Here is a 21837-nt window from a genome sequence, read left to right as displayed (position 1 = left end):
GAAGAGTAATCTTGCTTCCAATTTTATGAAGTTTTTGAGGTGAGATATATAATTTTTGTTCATCTATCTAACTATTCCTATTTATTTAATTTTATTTTTGCATTAACCTTATCAAATTACATACAAAATTAATTTTATATAACTATTTATTAGATAGGGTACACCATTTATATGATAAAAAACAATTCTCAATCATAGATCAAAGATAAAATGTGGATCAATAACCCGAAAACATGACAATCAACATAAAAATTATTAACATAATTAGTTCATATAATTTAAAATGTTTTAGATGATCTTATTACTAGTTATTATAGACATTGATATGGATTTAATTAGTCAACAACTTGTTCATAAAAAGTTAACATTATTGTAAAATCACGAGAGCCTAGTGTACAAATTTATATTTTTTCTATCTGTCTAAGTCTTGATGAACAAATTTACTCGATATATATACTTAATTGAAGATAACATATATTGGATAAATAATTAAAGTAAACACCGCTATTGTTGAAAAAAGAGAGTAAAGCAATAAAATCAGAATATAAAAAAGGGAGAAAATATAGGGTTGGATCTTGGAATAGTCCAACAAGCTACCTGTATTTATTTCAGAAACTAGCAGTAATAAAACCACAAGTGGACCAAAAGCTTGGCATTGGTCAATATTCACTGTTAGAAAACTACAACTCCTTTTCCCACTTAGTAAAGAAAAGGCCAAAAATAGAAAGAAAAAAAAAAAGAAAGGCCAAAACTCAAAGAAAATTCCTACAGCCTATACAACTCTCTCATTCTTTCAAGTTTCAGCTTACCCAACACCACCCAACTACTACCCCCTCCCCTCCCAAAACTAAAGACACCCATTTAATCCAATTTCCTCATACACATATATTCTGTATATATATATTGACTGTATTTTGGGTATTTGTAGAAGAGAAAAAAAGGGATCAAGAATGGCACAAGAGAAGTTCATAGTAGAAGTTGAACCAGCAAAACCTGCCCAAAATGGAAAGCCATCAATGGGTGCTGTTTATAGAAGTCTTTTTGCTAAAGATGGGTTTCCTCCTCCTATTCCTGGACTTGACAGTTGTTGGGATATTTTCCGGTTAGGACTTAAAAAGTTTTAATCTTTTTATGTTAATTTACTTTGCAATTTTTTTGGGTTCTTGTCTTTTTTTATTTTTAATTTAAAAACTTGACTTTTTTTTTGGTTGAATCTGATTGTTTGTTTCGATTAGTAAAGGTGGAGCATTTTTGTTTTATGTATTTGATCAGTAGCATAAAGTTCTAATTTTTCTGTTACTTTGATTTGCTATTCTTTTGGGTTCTTGTCTTTTTTGTTTTTAAATTGAAATTTTTGATCTTTTTTTTTTTTGGGTTGAATTTAGTTGTTTGTTTGGGTTAAGAAAAGGTGGAATCTTTTTAGCTTTATGTATCTGATGAGTAGCATAAAGTTCAAAGATTTGATTTTTATTTTACTTTTTTTTGCACAATATATAAATTTGATCTAATTTTTAAATGTCCTTCGCAATTCTTATGGGCTTTTATTTATTTTTTGATAAACTAGATTTTAATAATATTTTCTTAATCTGATTGTAAATTTGGCTATAAAGGGTCTAGTATTCTAGCTTTATGTGTATGATGAACAAGTAGTTCCAAAAATTGATTTTGACTTTTACTAGCTTTTTCTGCAGAATATTGGCAATTTCTCTAATTTTTCTTTAAATTGGATAAAAATTGATTTTAATTTTTTTTGGATCCAATTGTTTAATTCGGCTACAAAAGATCTAGTCTTTTAGCTTTATGCATGTGATGAGTAGCAAAAAATTTTTGTGTTGAGAATGAGATAAGTAACAAAAAGTTCCAAGAATTGATGTTGACTTTTTCCTTTTTTCCGCAAAATCTTCACTCTTACTACTTCATATGATTAAAAAGTCATAGTTTTTTGGCAATTCATTATATACATAAGTTACATGATTTCACTGGTAATGCTACTACTGGTCACGTGTACATGCATGTCATAGATGCCTTTACCTTTAAGACATTGTACTGCCTTGAGCATGAATATAGGAAATACATCTGCTTTGGTCTAGTGGTAAGATTGCAGCTCGTGATACAGCGTGATGGATTCAAATCCAGCTGCAGACAGTAACCTGGTAGAGTAGTATTTAAGTGAAGAATGGTAGAGGGGTGGGGCCATTATCCAATATCCATTGAGTTTCGAACTGTGCGCCAGTTGGCGATTGGAGATTTCTCGGTTATAAAAATAAAAAGCTAAAAAATCATAGCAGGCTGTTTTGCTCTGTAAGAGTGAGTATCTTTAAATAAATTAGGCATAATTCTATAGAGAATATAAATTCAAAATGGGCCTGTATGAAGCAGAATGGACGGAAAGGATTCATATAGTGGAACCCCACTAGTTTGGGATTGAGTACAGTTGATTCATTGACATCACTTCAATGTAGGTCTTTCTCCATTAGTAAGGAAAGACATTAGATTTTCGAGTTTTTTTAATTTTTTATGATAAGGTAAGTTTAAGTATTACGAAAAAGTGGCACCAAGTAGGTGCTTGGGGCGTGTAGATTTTTGAGCTTTATTGTGCTCCTCTATTCAGGATAACTTCATATACAAGGTTGCTCTAGGACTGTACAAGCCGAAACTTTTACTCCACCAGTCATTGTCCGTGTTCATTCTAGTAAATGTTGATCTGGTAGTTTGTTAGAACATGCAGCTATTTCTTTTAGTCAATAAATGCTTATAGATATTTGCCAGTGTGCTCAAATGACTAATTTCATTATTATCCAATAGCAGATCTTACAGGCATTTTCTTGTCTATGTCACAGTTTGTCAGTGGAAAAATATCCTAACAATCGGATGCTTGGACGCCGTGAGATTGTAGATGGAAAAGTACGTTGTTACCATGAGTAGTTTTTGCATATATTGTAATTCCTACATCTGTCGGGGTTCTCTTTTTCTAAATTGCTTTTAGCTGATTTGTGTATTTGTTATTATTTTCAGCCTGGCAAGTATGTGTGGATGTCTTACAAAGAAGTATATGACATTGTGATTAAAGTAGGAAATTCCATCCGTAGCTGTGGTGTGGACGAAGTGAGTTCCTATATTCTATTTGATTTACTTTGCTGAAAGCTTGGTTGACTGCGAGAATAATGCCAACTATAAATTCTTATTTACCTTCTAGTGTTTGAGTTGTGTCATCAAATACTGCAGATGATGACGCCTTATCTGTGCAGTTTAGCTACTCATTTTTGCCTAGTTCTATTAGGAGCAACAAAAAGCTAGGTTCACTTCTGTTCTTCTTTTTTTGATGGGTGAACAAAAAGCTTGGTTCACTTTATCCGATGGTTCAGTTAGGATCTTTAGAATTCACTTCCTTAACAATGGAGAGATTTTATTGTTGAATTACATTTCACTTATTCTTTTTGAAGTTAGTGTGTGTTCTCTGCCTTTTGTTTACTTGTGCGGACTCGTGTATAGGACTTTTTAGCCAGTCTCTTATTGCTCGTTTTCCTTGGTTATTTTTACATTCAATCAGTATCTCACTTCAATTTGATTTCTGATGTTAGGGAGACAAATGTGGTATCTATGGCGCCAATTGCCCTGAGTGGATAATGAGCATGGAGGTTAATTTTTCTATTCCTTCTATTTTTTTCGATTTCCTCCTTTTGTCTGTTTGATGGTCATCAAACAAAATTAAGGACTTCTACTACTACTTTTTGGTTGTATTTTATTCGTATAATTATTTCCTAGCTGATGAAGAGGTACATAACATTTAATTTTAGATGTATCGATCATAGTTAGTCTGATTATCTTCGGCAATCAGAATGTCATCTTTTCTTCTTCTATGCTAATATCTCTCGGTTGAATCGCTGGTGTTACACTTTAAATTTAAACAACCATATATTTATTTCGTATATAACACATGGTTGAATATGACAAATAGGAGGAACCCTGATTTAATGAAATAGTTAAGGTTGCCTATGCTTGAATATTCTTGTAAGCACTGTGTGGGTTAGGAGGTCGGTTGGGACTCATATATTCGCATGTGCCTTTCTTTTCACCTCTAAATGAAGATATAGATTGGCTGAGCCCACTTTCTATCCTTCTGCGTATCAGCCTTTTGATGGTCCTGTTTTCTGCTGCATATCATATCAATCTTTTGTTTTAAGATATTTTAAAAATTAATCCTTCTCCTTAATTGTTGTTAGCTCTGATAACGACTCCACGATTGCAGGCATGCAATGCTCATGGACTTTACTGTGTTCCTCTGTATGACACCTTAGGTATGCATCCTCCTCCGGTTAGAATAGTGGTTTGAGTGTCTTCCTCATTTTTCTATTGTTTGCTTTTTCTTTTTGTAATTTATCATTCTTGGTGTTACTTTTATAAATAGAAGACATCTTCTTGGATTGTTTAAACAAGATGCCTTTTTTCATGCAGTCTGATAGCCAGATGACTTATCACCCATTAATCATATCATGTGGCCTTTTATTTTATGTTTATCACTGAAAATAGAAGGAACCTCATTCTATGTAATGATTGAAAATAATCTTCTTCGTGTGCTTTAGGTGCTGGTGCAGTGGAATTTATCATTAACCATGCTGAGGTTAAAATTGCTTTTGTTGAAGAGAAAAAACTTCCTGAGGTATGCGTGTTCAAAATTAAACCTTTGATAGACGGCTGATTTATATTCTAAGACGTTTGACTCCACAGGCATGGCGATCCTCATGCTTGATATAGAACAGTCATGTCTCATAAGCCACGACTCATTAAGAGCTTGATAGTGGAATCAATTTGACTCACCAATTCAGTAATAAGACTAATCTGTTTGAGCATCAGTGTGCTGTTTTAAAAAGATACACATATTTCAGATTCAAATATCACTGTTCCATAATAATATCATGTTGGGTAGCACATTGTATTCTATATTTTCCTTGACACCACTGTGTTTGAGATGGTTCCTTGGAAATCTATTTGCAAAGGCAAAAATTGTGGTTTCTAAAGGTTGTTGCTTCAAATGTTTTACTATTATATTTGGGAGGCTGTGCCTTTTAATATCTAGGGATGTCCTTTCTTACTAAAATATGTGCTCATCCCTTTTCAGCTTCTGAAAACTTTTCCAAATGCAGCAAAGTACTTGAAGAGTAAGTCGATTATAAATTCAGCTCCTATTTTAAAGTGTGGATCGATGAAATGGTATAACAAACTAGTTTCCTGTTTGTAATCACCAGCTGTTGTGAGTTTTGGGAATGTCACTCCTCAACAGAAGGAAGAGGTTGAAAAGTGTGGGGTGGCTCTATACTCGTGGGACGAGTTTCTACAATTGGTAAGACTTCTCTTTACTTCTATAGTTATCAGATTTGTCTAGTGTTTTGTTAGAGGTGATGATTAAAGGAGTGTTATAATTTTGATACTAAGATTGTGGTTTTGAAAGACAACAAATGGGGAATAAAATTTTTTGATTTCTTAATCTCATATATAGAGTTACATGACTCGAGTTTAACTTAGATTTGCACATTTTTCGTTTAATCTTGTTTTTGTTTTTGCTAAATTTCAGATTCCACCTTCAAATTCTTGTTTCCATTGTAATATTTGTTTTAGGCTCGTAAAATGCAGCCAGTGATGTTACTGGAAATAATTATTGATCAACTTTTTGGAATAAGTTTGTAGTCTTGACATTTACATGGAATGATCTGTTACGATGACCAACATGAAACTGTTTATATGCCTTTTGAACTAACGCGCAAACTCCTCAATGTGCAGGGAAGTGAAAAACAATTTGATCTTCCAGTGAAAAAGAAGGAAGACATTTGTACAATAATGTATACTAGTGGAACGACTGGAGATCCCAAAGGTGTGCTGATTTCAAATAATAGCATTGTTACTCTTATAGCTGGAGTACAGCGTCTGCTTGGGAGTGTGAATGAGTCGGTAATGAATTATTTGTTCTTAATTTTCCTGCCGTTTGATGTAAAGCATAGCTATATTATAGGCTTGACGATCTGACCTTTTCACGTTGCAGTTGACAGTGGATGATGTATATCTTTCATATCTTCCCCTGGCACATATCTTTGATCGGGTTATCGAAGAATGTTTCATTAATCATGGTGCCTCAATAGGATTTTGGCGAGGGGTAAGATGTTCAGATCTTCAGCTAAATCATGGTACAGATTATACTTATGCATTCCTAATCATGTCCGCAGGATGTCAAGTTACTAACCGAAGATATTGGAGAGCTGAAACCAACTATCTTCTGTGCTGTACCTCGGGTACTAGACAGAATATATTCAGGTAATATCTTTGCGGTCCAATTATTCACATTCTTATCTTATTGGCGTACCTTTGACTGAGTGCCTTCTATGTCTTGTCGAAATGCTGGATATGTTTTGACTAGTTCGTTTAAACATTCTCAGGTTTGCAACAGAAAATTTCTTCTGGGGGTCTGCTTAAAAGCACATTGTTCAATCTTGCCTATGCTTAGTAAGTGCTGTTCCATCCCTAAATTATGACTTCTTTCCCTAAACTATAACTTTTCTCCTCCAATTATTCAGATTAATGTAATCTTTTTGTGGACAATCAACAAGAATTAATAAACTACTTTTTATTTATATAAAAGGGTCATATTGATATAAACTAATACTACTTTATATTATTACAAATTTGATGGGGACAAATTCTAGACTTTCTCTTGTCATTTGATAGTTTATATACCAAACTCAGTATAATAAATCAAGCATTTTACTTTCCCTAGAAAGCTAACCGAGGCTTGTTAACATTGGATGGAGGAAATAATATTTTCTGTTTGCATACATGCTTTTTCGCACTTGAATTTAAACTGATCATTTCTTCCATGCTTTACGTTACTGTATATTGGAGAACTTTGGTTGCGATTTTTGGTTAGCATAAAAAGTAAATCTTAGTTTGAGTTATTTTTAGTGGTGGAGGCTGTTACCTAAACTTTTGAGATTCTACAGCAAACACCACAATTTGAAGAAGGGACGTAAACACTTCGAAGCTTCTCCGCTTTCTGACAAAGTTGTCTTCAGTAAGGTATTGGAAATGCCCTTGGAGCAGCTAGCAAATCCATTTTTTCGTATTCTTCTTTCCATCTTCCAGTTAGTCCCTAACTCCTGTTGTTCTTTTGCTTAGGTAAAAGAAGGGCTAGGAGGCAAAGTACGCCTTATATTATCTGGAGCAGCGCCCCTTGCAGCTCATGTGGAAGCTTTTCTGCGAGTTGTGGCATGTTGCCATGTTCTTCAAGGATATGGTATCCCATTCTTTCAACATATTACGAGTTTAGCTGAAATAAGAAAGTGTTGTCTTTTAGCTTTTATCTCAAACATAAATGGTAGAATGTAAAATCATCTTTATAAAACTTGGTTGATGGGAGCATCTCGTAGATCGTCACTGATGAGCCAATAAATGTAATAATTGCAAGGCTTTGTTATTTGCTGGATAATGAACGTCGTGTCTTTCTATTCTCATTTAGGTTTGACTGAAACATGTGCTGGTACATTTGTCTCACTACCAAACCAGTATGATATGCTTGGTACGGTTGGTCCCCCGGTGCCCAATGTGGATGTGTGCTTGGAGTCCGTCCCTGAAATGGCATATGATGCTCTATCAAGCACGCCACGTGGAGAAGTATGCGTGAGGGGTGACACTCTTTTTTCAGGTTATTACAAGCGTGAGGACCTAACAAAAGAAGTCATGATTGATGGGTGGTTCCACACAGGTTTGTTTTTTCGTGTTGAAGTTGAACTGACTAATGTCTGCTTGTCAGATAGAATTTGAATGGACCTTGGATCTAACATTTCTTTCTTCAGGTGATATTGGTGAGTGGCAACCAAATGGTAGCTTGAAAATAATTGATCGCAAGAAGAACATTTTCAAGCTCTCACAAGGTGAATATGTCGCTGTCGAGAATTTGGAGAATATATATGGCAATAATCCTGTTATTGACTCTGTAAGTATCTACTTTAGATGTAATGGCCTCTTAATTATAGCAAAAACATGGTTCAGAAGGGATACTTTTCTTTTCATTGGTATCTTCGGCCACTTCGTCCGTGCAATTTCTGCTTTCTACATGAACGAGGTTGAGCAATATTCATCTTTAATGTCGACTGTTTGTGGTCTAGCTTCGAGGAAATAATATGCTTTTACGAAAGAGGACTGTTATTCAACCAGACTGTATTTTTTCATGTTGATTTTTTTGGATTAGATACTCTGGTTAACTGGTGACGTAGTCTATTCATATTAGTCGTGAACTGATGAAAGTGGACTCATTTCTTTTTCTACTTTGACTCCAGATATGGATATATGGAAACAGTTTCGAGTCTTTCCTTGTTGCTGTTCTTAACCCAAACCAACGAGCAGTTGAACAATGGGCCCAACATAATGGCGTATCTGGGGATTTTGATTCCCTGTGTGAAAATCCAAAAGTGAAGGAGTACATACTTGGAGAACTCACAAAAGCTGGAAAAGAAAAGAAGGTTATTTCTCCTCATTGCAGTTGCTTTTTCTGATAGTGCTTGTGTTGTACTCTTTGATAAAACCTATGTTGCTCAGGCTCTCCGAAAATTTCTCCGGGTGCGTGTCGATTCTCTAAAAGTAGTGTATATTTGGAGGATCCGTCACAGGTGCGGTAATATTTTGGAGAGTCCGCGCAACATAGGATAAAACGCATGGAAGAAAAGCACTCCATCCTAAGGAGATATTCTGAAACTTATATAAATATGATCAACTTTTTGCAGCTGAAGGGGTTTGAATTCATAAAAGCTGTACACCTTGATCCTCAGCCATTTGACATGGAACGAGACCTTCTAACTCCTACATTTAAGAAGAAAAGACCCCAGTTGCTCAAATACTACAAGGTAATTTCTCTTTGATCTGCTGGTGGATCTTGTGAGCAATCAACTTTTCCAAAATTTTTGATCATTCATTTTACATTTTTATTCCTTTTCTTTTCACGAAGGGGAACCTTGGAACAATGATATAGTTGTCTCTGTATGACCTATATCACGGGTTCGAGCCGTGGAATCAGCCACTGATACTTGCATCAGGCTAGGCTGCCTATATCACACCCCCTTGGGGTGCGACCCTTCCCCGGACCCTGCGTAAACGCGGAATGTTACTACTCATTCTATGCTTTATTTTCATGTTGTCGATGTAACAATATAATCTTAATAGACATGAAAAAGTAGTAGATGAATTATTTGTACTCTTAATAAACTTTTTATAAGTAAATTCAGACATTCGATCCGTTGATGCGGACTAAAAGGGCAGCCTGGTGCACTAAGCTCCCACTATGCGCGGGGTTCGGGGAAGGCCGGACCATAAGAATCTATTGTACGCAGCCTTACCCTGCATTTTTGCAAAAGGCTATTTCCACGACTCGAGCCCGCGACCTCCTGGTCACACGGCAACAACTTTACCGTTGTTGATGTGGACTAACACACATTATATATTATACCGGCAAGTGAAATGCCTTGGTTTATGTCAAATACGTAATTGACTAATCTGGACGTCTATAGTTGTTTTTGAGGCCTTTTACTCCGATGCTAAGTTACCAGATTATTAGTTAATAATGCTATCTATTTAAATTGGAAAAGATATATCTATCAACATTTAAATTCTTGTTGATTCGGTGTGCAACTTGTTTACGGAGTATTTGTTTACATGTTTTTGCCTGATGTAATTTTGAATTGCGCAGGACGTGATTGACAACATGTACAAGACCAAATGAATCTAACGGCTGAAACTACTTGCCCCTTCTTTTACATTTGATCTTTCAACCTTAATTTATCCTTTTGTTTTTGTTTTTGCACTGTATATATCACATGAAGATGATTAGATTGTTTTATCAAATTGGATTTGACTGTTATACAAGCAAAATTATTTGTTGTGTTACTAGTACTATTTAAATAGCTCAATATTGCAGTTTTATGGTTTAAAAGGAAAAAAAAAAAATCATAGGAGTGTAAATAGTATCCCCCTCAAATACTAATAGCAGATGAATTTACGTCATTACTCAAACCACTAGTGACAAGGTTGTTTTAATCGAGTTTTCATGTCACTATTCTTATTGGTTTGTAAAATTTTGAGTCAGTGACCACTGAGGTGGAATGAAACGATTATATGAAGAATTGATTTGAAATAAAGCACTTCATCTATAGGCATTTCATAAAAGATAGATCATGAACCTAAGCGTTATAAAATAATCGAAACATGATAGAAGACTTCGCTCCGCCTCATAAAATCCTCGAATCAACCATGATTACCATCTATGGTCCATCTTAGTTGTCTTCCCAACTCGCAAAGGGGATTCTATTTAGTGTAAGAACTAATGTATAGGCAGTTTGGAATTGGAATGAATTCAATGGTATGCTTTGAACAATACAAACCAATTGACCTGAATGAGTTTATGGGAGTCAACTAAATCAATTTGTAGTTTTGAGTAAACATTGTTTAAGATGAATATAGCTAATGTGGGTATTACCAGAAAATGCCAAAAAGATCCAGTCGCAAATTCCATTTTTTTCCATTTCTCCTACTCTCAATCAAACAATTTTTTTGTATAAAAGCTTTCTCAGGTTACTTGCTTGTCGAGTTACCAACTAGAGTTTTCCAGAGGAGTAACTCCTTATGTGATGCAGTAGCAGTCATTTCTTTTACCTGTTATGTAAATTTATGATCCATATCTCAAAAATGATATTTCAAAGTTTGTACACATTATAAATAACGTTCCCAGAATGATCAGAATTCGTAAAATACAATGAAATGCTACAAAAATGACCAGAATCATAGCTAAACACACACCATTACAAAAACTTGGGGATTATCCAACAAATCCAGTCCTGAGTTGCTTGGGATAGCACATTTCCTAAGAAATCTTGTTCCGTGTGTGTTTCAAAACTGTTGGTAATTTGAGTCAATATAAAATCTTATACGAATCCACGAATCAGCAGGATGTGTAAATATTGCTGCTTAACTGAGCTTTGCGAGATCAGAAGTTCCGCAACTCGCATCAAAAAGTGCTCTGAAAATTTTGTAAGGTCATTGGCCACAAGCAGATGCCACGTAATTGAGACAACAAGCCAGTGGAACGTTACAACAGCCCTAACATGGCCTGGGCTTGTACTATTTACCATCCTGAGTCACACTCGCATCACTCTTAAAAGAAATATTAAAAGTTCTTACATTGAAAAAGAAACTCAAGAACTACTATTGGTCGGTAACAGAATACATGCATGAACTGAAACCAACAAATTTTATCCATCATTTGCCAGCTCATGAGGTATCAGATCATTATCTCTGGAATTAGGGGCAGACGCAGACCTCAGTGCAAATAGTTCTTCTCTGGTGTACTTCAATCTTTGATCTAGTTTGAGATAATGAAAGAAGTAATATCAGACAAGACAGATACAAGCATAAACTTTAGACCGAGAAAAGTTTGACGATGCCTCACCAAGAAAACTGTCTCTGTTAGATCTAAGGGGAGATGCTGATGGCCCTCCCTGCTTATGTTTGTATAGTTTGGTCCGTGAGGTCACTTGGGACAAAGATGAGTGAATAGATAACCTTTTGACCAATGCAATACTAAGAAGATCATGCCTTACTTCAACTTGACGATGCTTTTGCTGAAAGGACAACAGTGCATCCTCTGTCAACAGCCAACACCCCCTGAGATCAAGAATCGTCATAGATGGTGGAGGGTTGAATACAATGAGCCCAGCATTAGTGAGCACGCCGTCACGAATCCCTAGTGTTACCAAGCTTCTAATAGATGACAACTGATGCAAAGAGGTATCGGTAAGGGAACCACTCCGTAAAAATAAATAGCTCAATTTACGAAAGCTCGGCAAAGGAGCCAAAGCTGAATCCTTGATTCGAGTCTCCTCCAAATCCAATCTCTCCAAATGATCAAGATTACATAACCCAGACAGTGATGAAATGCAATTAGGATCAGAATCCACCTCGTTGACCATACCTGGCATTGTGGCAGATTACACAACCATGTGAATGAAGAGAGAAGAGACTAATGTTGTCCTAACCCTACAGGAAAAGAAGTGTCCCTCAATAGGCAACTGAACTGCTATTTTAAGTTCCACTCTAATTAATTTTGGTTGGATAAGGCATAAAATGCATCCATCTATGATGACATCTGAAAATAAATGTAAAGCACACTTGGATCTTTCGGAAATGATTTTCATCACAAATTTGGAATTCTACAAGCGTGTTCATCGTGTAATAGACTAGCCTACAAGTGAGATACATATTGACATTATGGTGTTGTCTTCAAGTGTTCAAGCATCATCTACACCTATCTAGTTTCCAATGAAGGAGAAATTGAGGACCACAAAAGAAACTAAATGTAAAAAGTAAAAGGAAGTTTTGAGGAAAAGAACATGGCATACCTCTGATATTTGTACCACTTAGATTGATACTTTTTAACAAAGGCATGGTGCTCATGAAGGGGATAGCATAATCGTCAATGGCTGTGTAAGATAATAATAAAGTTTCAAGATTGGGAACAAAACCAGCTAAGATTTCCAGTCCTGCATTGCTTAATTTTGTCCTGCTGAGATTTAGATGGCGTAAATTTTGGCCTATAAATGCAATGTGTTCAACTGACTCATCTCCTGCAGATGTACCACTGAGATCTAAATCTGATATAGCACTCATATATGGCAAAAAGCAGTGAGAATTAAGAGATGAATTGGAAAGATCCAGGAGAGAGAGGGAAGAGGTTTCAAGGTGTTGGAAAGCTTCAGAGACATCTCTTATGGTTGATCCAGACAGAATAAGCTTTGCAAGGGGAGCTTTCCGTCCTTCTCCTTCGAATGAAGAATGTATCGTGCAATTGCTCATATTTAGGCATGCAAGGGAAGGCAGACTTGGCAACATAGTGACCTTGGTCCAGGCCAAATTCAGAAAACTCAATCTTGGGAACCATTTAAGATAAGATGCTCCTTTGTTTGATACTTCACTCCCCCAAAGATCCAAATGTTGCAGCTTTCGGAGAACCTACCCGAACCATAAACGTGTCATTTACCTTGAGTAAGTTCAACCATTCTAAATAAGTACAATTAAAGGACTAGATGATTAAAAGAACAATCCATAACAGTTTAGTCCAGTGGGTAGGCTAAATAAGGCTAGCTCAAGCCTAAGACACTAAAGCAACTGTTTTAAGCCTTCAAGGTAACTTAAAGGGCACAAGTAGACCAAGCCATCTTTTCATTTTCAAAATAGATTTGAATTATACAAATGTATGAAATTGTGACATTTTACTTAGTGGAAAAAACATCTACAACGCTACTTGTTTTTTCAAAATAGATTTGAACTATGGAATTATTTTCAACGTTCTACTTAGTGGTAAGAATTGAGATTTTAAGGTACTGAGAATTTTAAGAAACATTATTAACCTTGAATGTTTCATAAAACATAACATAGGTCCTTGAGAATGGATGAGAATTTCTCATAACCCAAAGCTTAAAGAGAAATAAAACGTTTAATACGCCAAGAGGAAAGGTGGGGGAGAAGAAAGACAAGATCTTAAAGACATGTTAACAGCAGATGATCTACCTCAGAATTTCCTCATAAAAAGAGGATCTACCTTAAGATTATCCAAAGCCGAATCAGACACAAGCAGGCCTCCCAAATCTAACACAGATAAGTTAGTTAATGAAGACAGGAGTATCACACCATCATTTGTGACACCTGTTTCTGGGATCCACAAATGTTCCAAAATTGGGATGGATGTTAGATGTCTAATTCCAGTGTCAGTGATCTTTGAGCATCTGGAGAGGTCAAGCTCCTTTAAGTTTGTCATTCCTGAGGAGAACAAAAGCAGACCTCTGTAAGTAAACATTTAGAGTGTCATGTAATATTTATGAACCAATACAAGTTAACCAAGGGGAAAAAATAAAGAAATAATGGTTTAGAAGAGAATATAACAGAATATGAGCTAGGTTAGTTGCATTTATCTAAAAATATAAGAGGCCAAAGGTTACCTGTAATAGCCCAAATGGCTGAATTGTTAATTTTGTTACAATCTGATAAATTTAGAGAGCGCAAGTGATCAAAAGCACCTATATATGCCATCCATTCTGCATCCACACAGCTCTCCCCCCTTAAGTCGATCTCCTCGACACAAAATTTAAACACTCTAGACAAGAAAATATATATCAGCTTTTCGAGTAGATTATGCATGAATCCAACACACAGAAGAAAGAAGTCAGCAGCTTTAGGTTTTGATGGTACGCTACTGTAGAATTAGTAAAATAATGAGAAAACATCAACTTTACAATCACATAGCTAAACCGTTTCTCAAATGTTAGGGGTGACAATACTATCATCATTGCAACACAGAAGTCCAACACTAGGAGCCTCATTTCACTGAGGAAGCAATACAATTCATAATTATGCAGCTTCAAGGATGTGAATAACATTTCAAATCCTTGGACAACCAATACCCTGCAAACATATATTTCTCAGGCCAACGCAAATATGGTTCTCATAATTTCGAGAATCACTAACCAGCTACCACATAAAATAATTATAATTTGACTATAACACTTAGCTTCGATGGTTGAAGGGCCTATAACAAAAAGTTATGACCAAAATATAACAAGTAATTCAACTCCTTCACTTGCATAAAACACTCTCAGTTACTTTTGTTCTCCCGTTTTTTTGTTAATTTTTGTGACAGGCCATTTTGTTCATCAATTATCTACACACTAAACTACTCCTTTTAACCTATTCCGTTCAACATTTTCTCTTTTCAACTATCAATCTGACCAAATTTCTGAAGTCAAACTAGCACAGATTGATTGACTTTTAAAAGTTGAGATGGTTATTAAAAAGCTGCAAACTGTTCATAGGATTTTTCCTAAATTCACTTTAATATTACAACTCGAACTGATCCAGTAACCGCTAGATTATGAAAGATCACATTTATTTGTAATTTCAGGAATGAAATACAGTAATAATTAAGTATACTGAAAAATAAAAGGAATGAGGTGATAATTAGGATAAACTTACTCGAGTAAAGACGGGAACAGGAGACGGCGGCGAAGAAGGCGGTGAAGGAGAGCTTCGGCGAGGTGAGATGGCATACTTTCCAGAGTCCGCCGCTGTCTCCGCCACGCTTCGACGGCGTCACGGCTCTGCGTTGCCGATTCCATGCACATCTCAACCAGTTGGCTTTCCATTTTCTGGATCGGAAAATGAAAGTGCTGAGTTCTAAAAATGACCACAAATACGTGTCCTCCAAGATTTTATGTTAGAAGTCAAAGTCAAACTTTGTAATTTTTAATTGAGCTCTTCTCTTTTTTTTTTTCTTTTTCTTCTTTTAATCTCTTTTATACTATTTTTTTCTTTTTTTACTGGTCCAATTAATTCTGATTCGCATTGTGTTGGATCCTTAGAGAGAAAAGCTCTTCCTATCTGTGATTGTTTTATCTTCAGAATTCAAAATTGAAATCCCTGATTAAAGATAGAGGAATCTCATCCATCATATCACAATTGTTGACGTACGTCGTTTAATAGTTTAATTATTGGGGGCAATTAATCTAGTGATTTTGGATGGTACTAAAAGGGTACTAAATGATGTACATATCACATGGATTGGAAGTTGTCTTAAATGATCTATCTATGCTTTAGGCTTTGACGCAAATTTAGCTTAAGAACAAAACACAATAAGTGTTCATAAGGATTCTTCTTATTATTGATACGAATATGTATGTCAGTGTCAAGATAATTGTGACATTCAAGAACTATTAATAAACTATCTTAAAGGACAAATTATTAAGTGTTGGAACCTTGAAATATATAGAACGCCTCTAGATAAAGCAAAATAAATACAGAGGATTCATATATTCACTTCAACTAATGTGAAATCAAGACACAATTGGTTGTTTGATTGTAATGATTTCCTTTTCTTTTTCGTGCGTTATTATCAAGATATAATATTCAAAAATTGATATTTAAGTAAAAAATGATAGAGAATTATGTCCATCATTCACTAAATTTTAAAGATGAAAACTACAGATTTATCTATTATTAATAAAAACACAAAGATATAAATATTAGAGCTAGTCGCACTAAAAGGTAGTTCAGCGCACGAAGTATTCTTTGTTTATGCAGGGTCCGGAAAAAGACTGCATCCCAAGGGATGTGATATAAAGACTACTCTAATGCAAGCATCAATGACTGATTTCACGGGTCGAACCCGTAACTTATCTATAGGTCACACAAAAACAACTTTACCGTTACTCCAAGACTCTCTCTCAAGCACGTAAAAACATGTAAAACTACTAGAGCCGGTCACACTAAGAATATGAATTCTTTAAAATATGTTATGGTTTAAACGCAAACCTATTTAGCGGAACAAGGAGTCCACAACAATAAACAATGCACTACTAAACTAGTATATTTGAAGAGGGGAAAAGAAAGCAGAGATGAAAAAAGAAGAATCTGGTCATAATAAAATTGTTGTCTAACTTAGAAAATTCCAAGATAACATTGATAACATTCACCAGCTACCGATGCTAAACTCTAAAGTTTGGAATTGAGGGTTTTTCAAAATTTTCTAAAATCATCGAACTTGGACTGGCTGCTCATAAAATTGTACAAATGCATCCTCTTTGTCTCCATGCGGACAATGTTCGATATCTGCTTTGGAGCCCAACTAATACGGAATTACGCCGAAAAATAGCACATTAAAAGAGTAAAGCGCTTCATCCACGGTGAGAGTATAGTTGGCATACTTGGCTATATTACTCACTTTAGTTCATTTTATATGAAATATATTTGATTTTGCATTGGATTTAACTTTATATTTAATTTGATAAATTTTTTTTACATCAAAGTCTAAAAGTTGAGTAGTTTAATATGTTTGAGTTATTGAAAGTTGCATTATAAAAATATAGTGGAGTCAAATATTCTGGGACATCCAAAAAGATAGAAGTGTTATATAAGTTAGAACATACGAATTACTTTATTACTCCTCTAATGATATTTGTTACTCAATGGGCAACTGAAAAAGAGAAAAAAGAATATGGCTTTGTTTTTGTGCATATCATACGTGTACAATTCCTTCAGCTTTCTCGATTCCTACCTTTTATTAACAGTTAGTATTACCGTGGTTATAGCTGCGCTGTTGAGGTTCATGGAATCGTGGGTTTCTTTTTCCGACTTTGAAGCTGGGGTTGCATTCTTCTACTGCCTCTCCTTTCTCTATTGTACTTCCTTATACTTCTTTAATTTGTTGGTAATCAGAATTTGGGTCTTTACTCTTTTAAAGTTTATCCATTTTTTTCTATTTGTATCTGATACGAGCTCTATTTGGGTGATCATTAAATTAAAATTGCTGCTGGAATTTTGGTTTCTCTTGATTTGGGATATACTTTTTCATTACGATTTGTTTTATTCTACTTATTTAATCTTTTTTTATTGTTTGCTTACTGGAATTTGAAGTGGACTAAGCACTCAAGGTGTTTGCTGATGTGCCTCTAAGACCTATATGAATCAATTGGCTGATTAGAGCATATTTATTGCTACCCTGCCCTCACAACTATATTTTTAGCTCATGTGAAGGCGTGAAGCTATACATAACGCTTGATTGGAAATCTAAGCTCCCTAAAAGCAGGTTAAATTTACTGTTTGTTGGTGTCATTTACTTTTTATCTTTTATTTGTGTTTCATGTCTTTACGTATTGCTATTTCTTGCAGTCCTATTAGAGTTAGAAAACTTCATACACAACATGTTCGATTAAGATGTTTGGAACTAATTTCTGACATTCCTAACTTCTTTATTGGTGATTGCTATGTAGGGGTTGATAGGGTTGCTTCTATAGACAATGATGAATCATTGACTTGAAATTGTTAAAGTGTGTTATTAATGTCTTAACGAACTCAACTTTCTTCTGCATAAAACAATTTCTAAACATGTCATGAGTGTGGGACTTATGGATATTGCATTCGGATCAACTCCAGAACTGCCAGAGAAATTTGATCTGTGCCACAAAAATGCAGTTTCTGATGTTGTCCTTCTTGGTAAGTTTCTACTCTTGCGTGGATGAGATAATTACATCTCTAAAGTGTTGAATTTGACATGTTTGAGGTTTACTGATTGGTGTAATAAAGAATCAACAGTTTATGGAACTGAACTGTTTTCGTTGTCCATTAAGAGATTTGAAATTGTAAAAGTGTGTTATTAATGTCTTAACGAACTCAACTTTCTTCTGCATAAAACAATTTCTAAACATGTCATGAGTGTGGGACTTATGGATATTGCATTCGGATCAACTCCAGAACTGCCAGAGAAATTTGATCTGTGCCACAAAAATGCAGTTTCTGATGTTGTCCTTCTTGGTAAGTTTCTACTCTTGCGTGGATGGGATAATTACATCTCTAAAGTGTTGAATTTGACATGTTTGAGGTTTACTGATTGGTGTAATAAAGAATCAACAGTTTATGGAACTGAACTGTTTTCGTTGTCCATTAAGAGATTTGAAATTGTAAAAGTGTGTTATTAATGTCTTAACGAACTCAACTTTCTTCTGCATAAAACAATTTCTAAACATGTCATGAGTGTGGGACTTATGGATATTGCATTCGGATCAACTCCAGAACTGCCAGAGAAATTTGATCTGTGCCACAAAAATGCAGTTTCTGATGTTGTCCTTCTTGGTAAGTTTCTACTCTTGCGTGGATGGGATAATTACATCTCTAAAGTGTTGAATTTGACATGTTTGAGGTTTACTGATTGGTGTAATAAAGAATCAACAGTTTATGGAACTGAACCGTGTTCGTTGTCCATTAAGAGATTTGAAATTGGGAGGCAAAGTTGTGCTCCAGAATTTCAATTAACTTGATAAAAACACTTGACTCATGCAAGTTCCATGTTGCTTTACCAGAATGATGGATTTTGAGTATGCTCCTAATGGGACTCTCTTTGAACTTTTGCATACTGAGTGTCTTATTCTGGGACTGTAGCTATTGAGATTTATCCCCAACTGTTACGTAATTACGTCTGCTTGATTAAACTATTTAGCAAATACCTTTATTTGGTGTATGGTGTTGGTAGAATGTGTCTTTGGTCTCATGTAGTTATGCTGGTAATTGGAAAAGTAATCATTGTTTCGCATTATCTAAATGCCAAGCTTATTAACTTGAAGAATCATTGGGTATAAACAGATGGTTCACGCTCAATAAGTCATCTTTGGAATTCATATCTGCTCTTTCTACTATGTATGTTTTGCTTGCCAAACCACAAACAACTATTCTTCAATGCTACTGACATACCTACTATTTATGCTCAGATGTTTCTTATGACAACGTGATTAAAAAAAAAAAAACCACTCCATGTGACTTAAATATTAATGTTAGCCTTTTTTTTCCTTTTTTTAAAAAAAAATAATTGTAATTGACTTAGATTCAAAAGCCCCACTTTTGGGACTACACTGGGTTTGTTGTTGTTGTTGACTATTCAAAAGACGAGTATAGACTGAAAGGAAAAAACTGATCAATGTGTTCACTCAATTGACCTAAAAATACATCTATTTATATGGTTTTTGCGTGATTAAAACTCATATAGATCTTGACCATTTTGTGAATATTTTTCTACCTCTACAGCAATTACTGCATTTAAACCAGCTCTCCCTTCCCTGAATATTTGAACTGAAATATGCAAATGAGGATAGCAATGACATGACACACTGCCTTGAGTACCAGTAGAATTCATCGCCATTGTTACCCATAAAGACTTGACTTTCTCTTCACTGTACAACACAGACAACTCTGCAACCATCAAGCAATGGGAATATCCAACTTTTCTGTTGAGGCTTTAAGCGAGCAACTACCAAATTAAATTTTCTATTGTTTGTTGAAGAGGAGGAAATATAATTCAAGATTAAATTTCTGCGGCAAAAGTGAAGTGCCAATTCTGTTCAACTGTTATTGCCATTGTTCTTGCTACTGTAAGTGTCACGACCCGAAATTCCCACCTTCGGACCGTGATGGCGTCTAATATTTCACTTGTTAGGCAAGCCAACGTTAGAATAATATTATTTATTTTTAAAATAATTTTTAAATTAATTAATAACAAAGAACAAATGTGGAAGTAAAGTCTGAAATGTAGTGAATAATATATAAAAATAATAACGGTGTCTAAATATCATCCCAGAATTGGTGTCACAAGCGCACGAGCTTTTAGAATAATACAAATAAAGGTCTGAATAAAATAAAGCTGTCTGGAAATAAACACACAGCTAAAGTAAAATAGACGGGGACTTCAGAACTGTGGACGCCATGCAGTTATACCTCAAGTCTCCTCTGGGTAGCTGATATCCGAGCAAGTCTACGTTATGCCGCTGGGACCAACTCCGAAATCTGCACAAGAAGTGCAGAGTGTAGTGTCAGTACAACCGACCCCATGTACTGGTAAGTGATGAGCCTAACCTCGACGAAGTAGTGACGAGGCTAAGGCAAGTCACTTACATTAGCCTGTACGCAATATTAGTAACAACAATAAATAATAAAAATAAATGAGGTAACTCATTTATAATAATTGAAGTCAATTCAGCAGTCGTAAACCAATTATCATTTCCATCAAATCTGTTGCAGCGTGCAACCCGCTCTCACAACATATTCACATTCAATTCTGTTGCAGCGTGCAACCCGCTCTCCCAATATATTCCTTGTAATCAAGTTTGTCATATATTTATTTCAATCAAGTATATATAGACTTTTAAATAAGTCTGTTGCGGCGTGCAGTCCGATCCCCCAATATTGACTTTTAATAAATTTGTTGCGGCGTGCAACCCGATCCTCCAATATGAACTTTTTAATAAGTCTGTTGCGGCGTGCAATCCGATCCTCCAATATATCCATTTCAATCAATTTTGTTGCGGCGTGCAACTCAATCCTCCAATATATCCATTTACCAATTCTTATAGAAGAAATTTCCCCAATAAATATTACAATTAATATAAAATTATAAGACAACAAGCATACAATAATTATAATTTAATTATAAAACAAACAATGACAAATAGAAAATTATTATGGAAATCAAGGAGAAAATAAGCAGTTTAATATTTAATATGCTAAATGTCAAATAACAATTAAAACACATAATTCAAATAGCATGTAACAATTAATGTAGGAATTCAAGAATTAATATTTGACAAAGAATAGGAGAGAAACAATTAATTCCATATGAATTTACTAATTTCCCGGATAAAAATTCTAAATTCATTTAAATATTCGACAGTGGGATCCATGTCTCAAATCCCGGAAAAACTCGCAGAATTCGAACACCCGTTCCAGTACGAGTTCAACCATACAAAAATTATCCAATTCCGATATCAAATGGACCTTCAAATCTTAAATTCTCGTTTTTGGAAGATTTTATAAAAATCTGATTTTTGTTCCCTAAATTCACTGATTCATGATGTAAATGAGTATGGAATCATGAAATATAATCAATATAGGATAAGGAACACTTACCCCAAGAATCATACTCTTAATCACCCATCATTACCCAAACTCGAAATTGAAGATTAGGGTTAGAACCTTACCTCTTTGATGAAGAACTTGAGGAATTTCTTGTTGGCTTTCAAGGCTTGGACAAGAATTTGATGAACAAGACACTTTATCTAGTTCCTCTCTCTAGAAAACTCTCAGTTCTCTCTAAAATCATCAGATAAATGCCCCAAAATAAATCCCAAAGCCTATTTATCAAAATGGGGTCGGATTATGAAAATAGAAACATTATCCCTCCGAAAACAGGTATGCGGTCGCATAATGGACCGCATA

General features: G+C 35.0%; 2 protein-coding genes and 1 long non-coding RNA gene across 3 annotated transcripts; 2 read left to right on the top strand and 1 right to left on the bottom strand.

The window, feature by feature from the left end:
• Positions 1 to 821: 821 nt before the first annotated feature.
• LOC104116811 (long chain acyl-CoA synthetase 4) lies at positions 822 to 9924 on the top strand. Its single transcript, XM_009627750.4, has 19 exons — positions 822 to 1102; positions 2841 to 2904; positions 3016 to 3105; positions 3582 to 3638; positions 4250 to 4298; positions 4584 to 4660; positions 5120 to 5159; positions 5247 to 5341; positions 5779 to 5946; positions 6038 to 6148; positions 6219 to 6306; positions 6429 to 6495; positions 6990 to 7065; positions 7165 to 7282; positions 7505 to 7750; positions 7842 to 7981; positions 8325 to 8507; positions 8769 to 8888; positions 9728 to 9924. The coding sequence occupies exons 1-19, from the start codon at positions 951 to 953 to the stop codon at positions 9758 to 9760; spliced, it is 1974 nt and encodes a 657-aa protein (XP_009626045.1). The 5' UTR covers positions 822 to 950; the 3' UTR covers positions 9761 to 9924.
• Positions 9925 to 10716: 792 nt separating this feature from the next.
• On the bottom strand, positions 10717 to 15269 carry LOC104116801 (uncharacterized). Its single transcript, XM_009627742.4, has 6 exons — positions 15058 to 15269; positions 14028 to 14182; positions 13631 to 13848; positions 12432 to 13041; positions 11483 to 12004; positions 10717 to 11395 (listed from the first exon to the last, which is right to left on the bottom strand). The coding sequence occupies exons 1-6, from the start codon at positions 15225 to 15227 to the stop codon at positions 11286 to 11288; spliced, it is 1785 nt and encodes a 594-aa protein (XP_009626037.1). The 5' UTR covers positions 15228 to 15269; the 3' UTR covers positions 10717 to 11285.
• Positions 15270 to 16900: 1631 nt separating this feature from the next.
• LOC104116797 (uncharacterized) lies at positions 16901 to 19860 on the top strand. The gene is made up of 2 exons (XR_011410669.1): positions 16901 to 18708; positions 19654 to 19860. It is a non-coding gene; the product is annotated as an uncharacterized lncRNA (long non-coding RNA).
• Positions 19861 to 21837: the final 1977 nt, after the last annotated feature.

The sequence above is a fragment of the Nicotiana tomentosiformis genome, chromosome 8 (genome assembly GCF_000390325.3).
Source record: "Nicotiana tomentosiformis chromosome 8, ASM39032v3, whole genome shotgun sequence".
Classification (NCBI taxonomy): domain Eukaryota; kingdom Viridiplantae; phylum Streptophyta; class Magnoliopsida; order Solanales; family Solanaceae; genus Nicotiana; species Nicotiana tomentosiformis.
The sequence above is the reverse complement of the archived record's forward strand: the minus strand, read 5'-3'. Positions and strand labels throughout refer to the sequence as shown.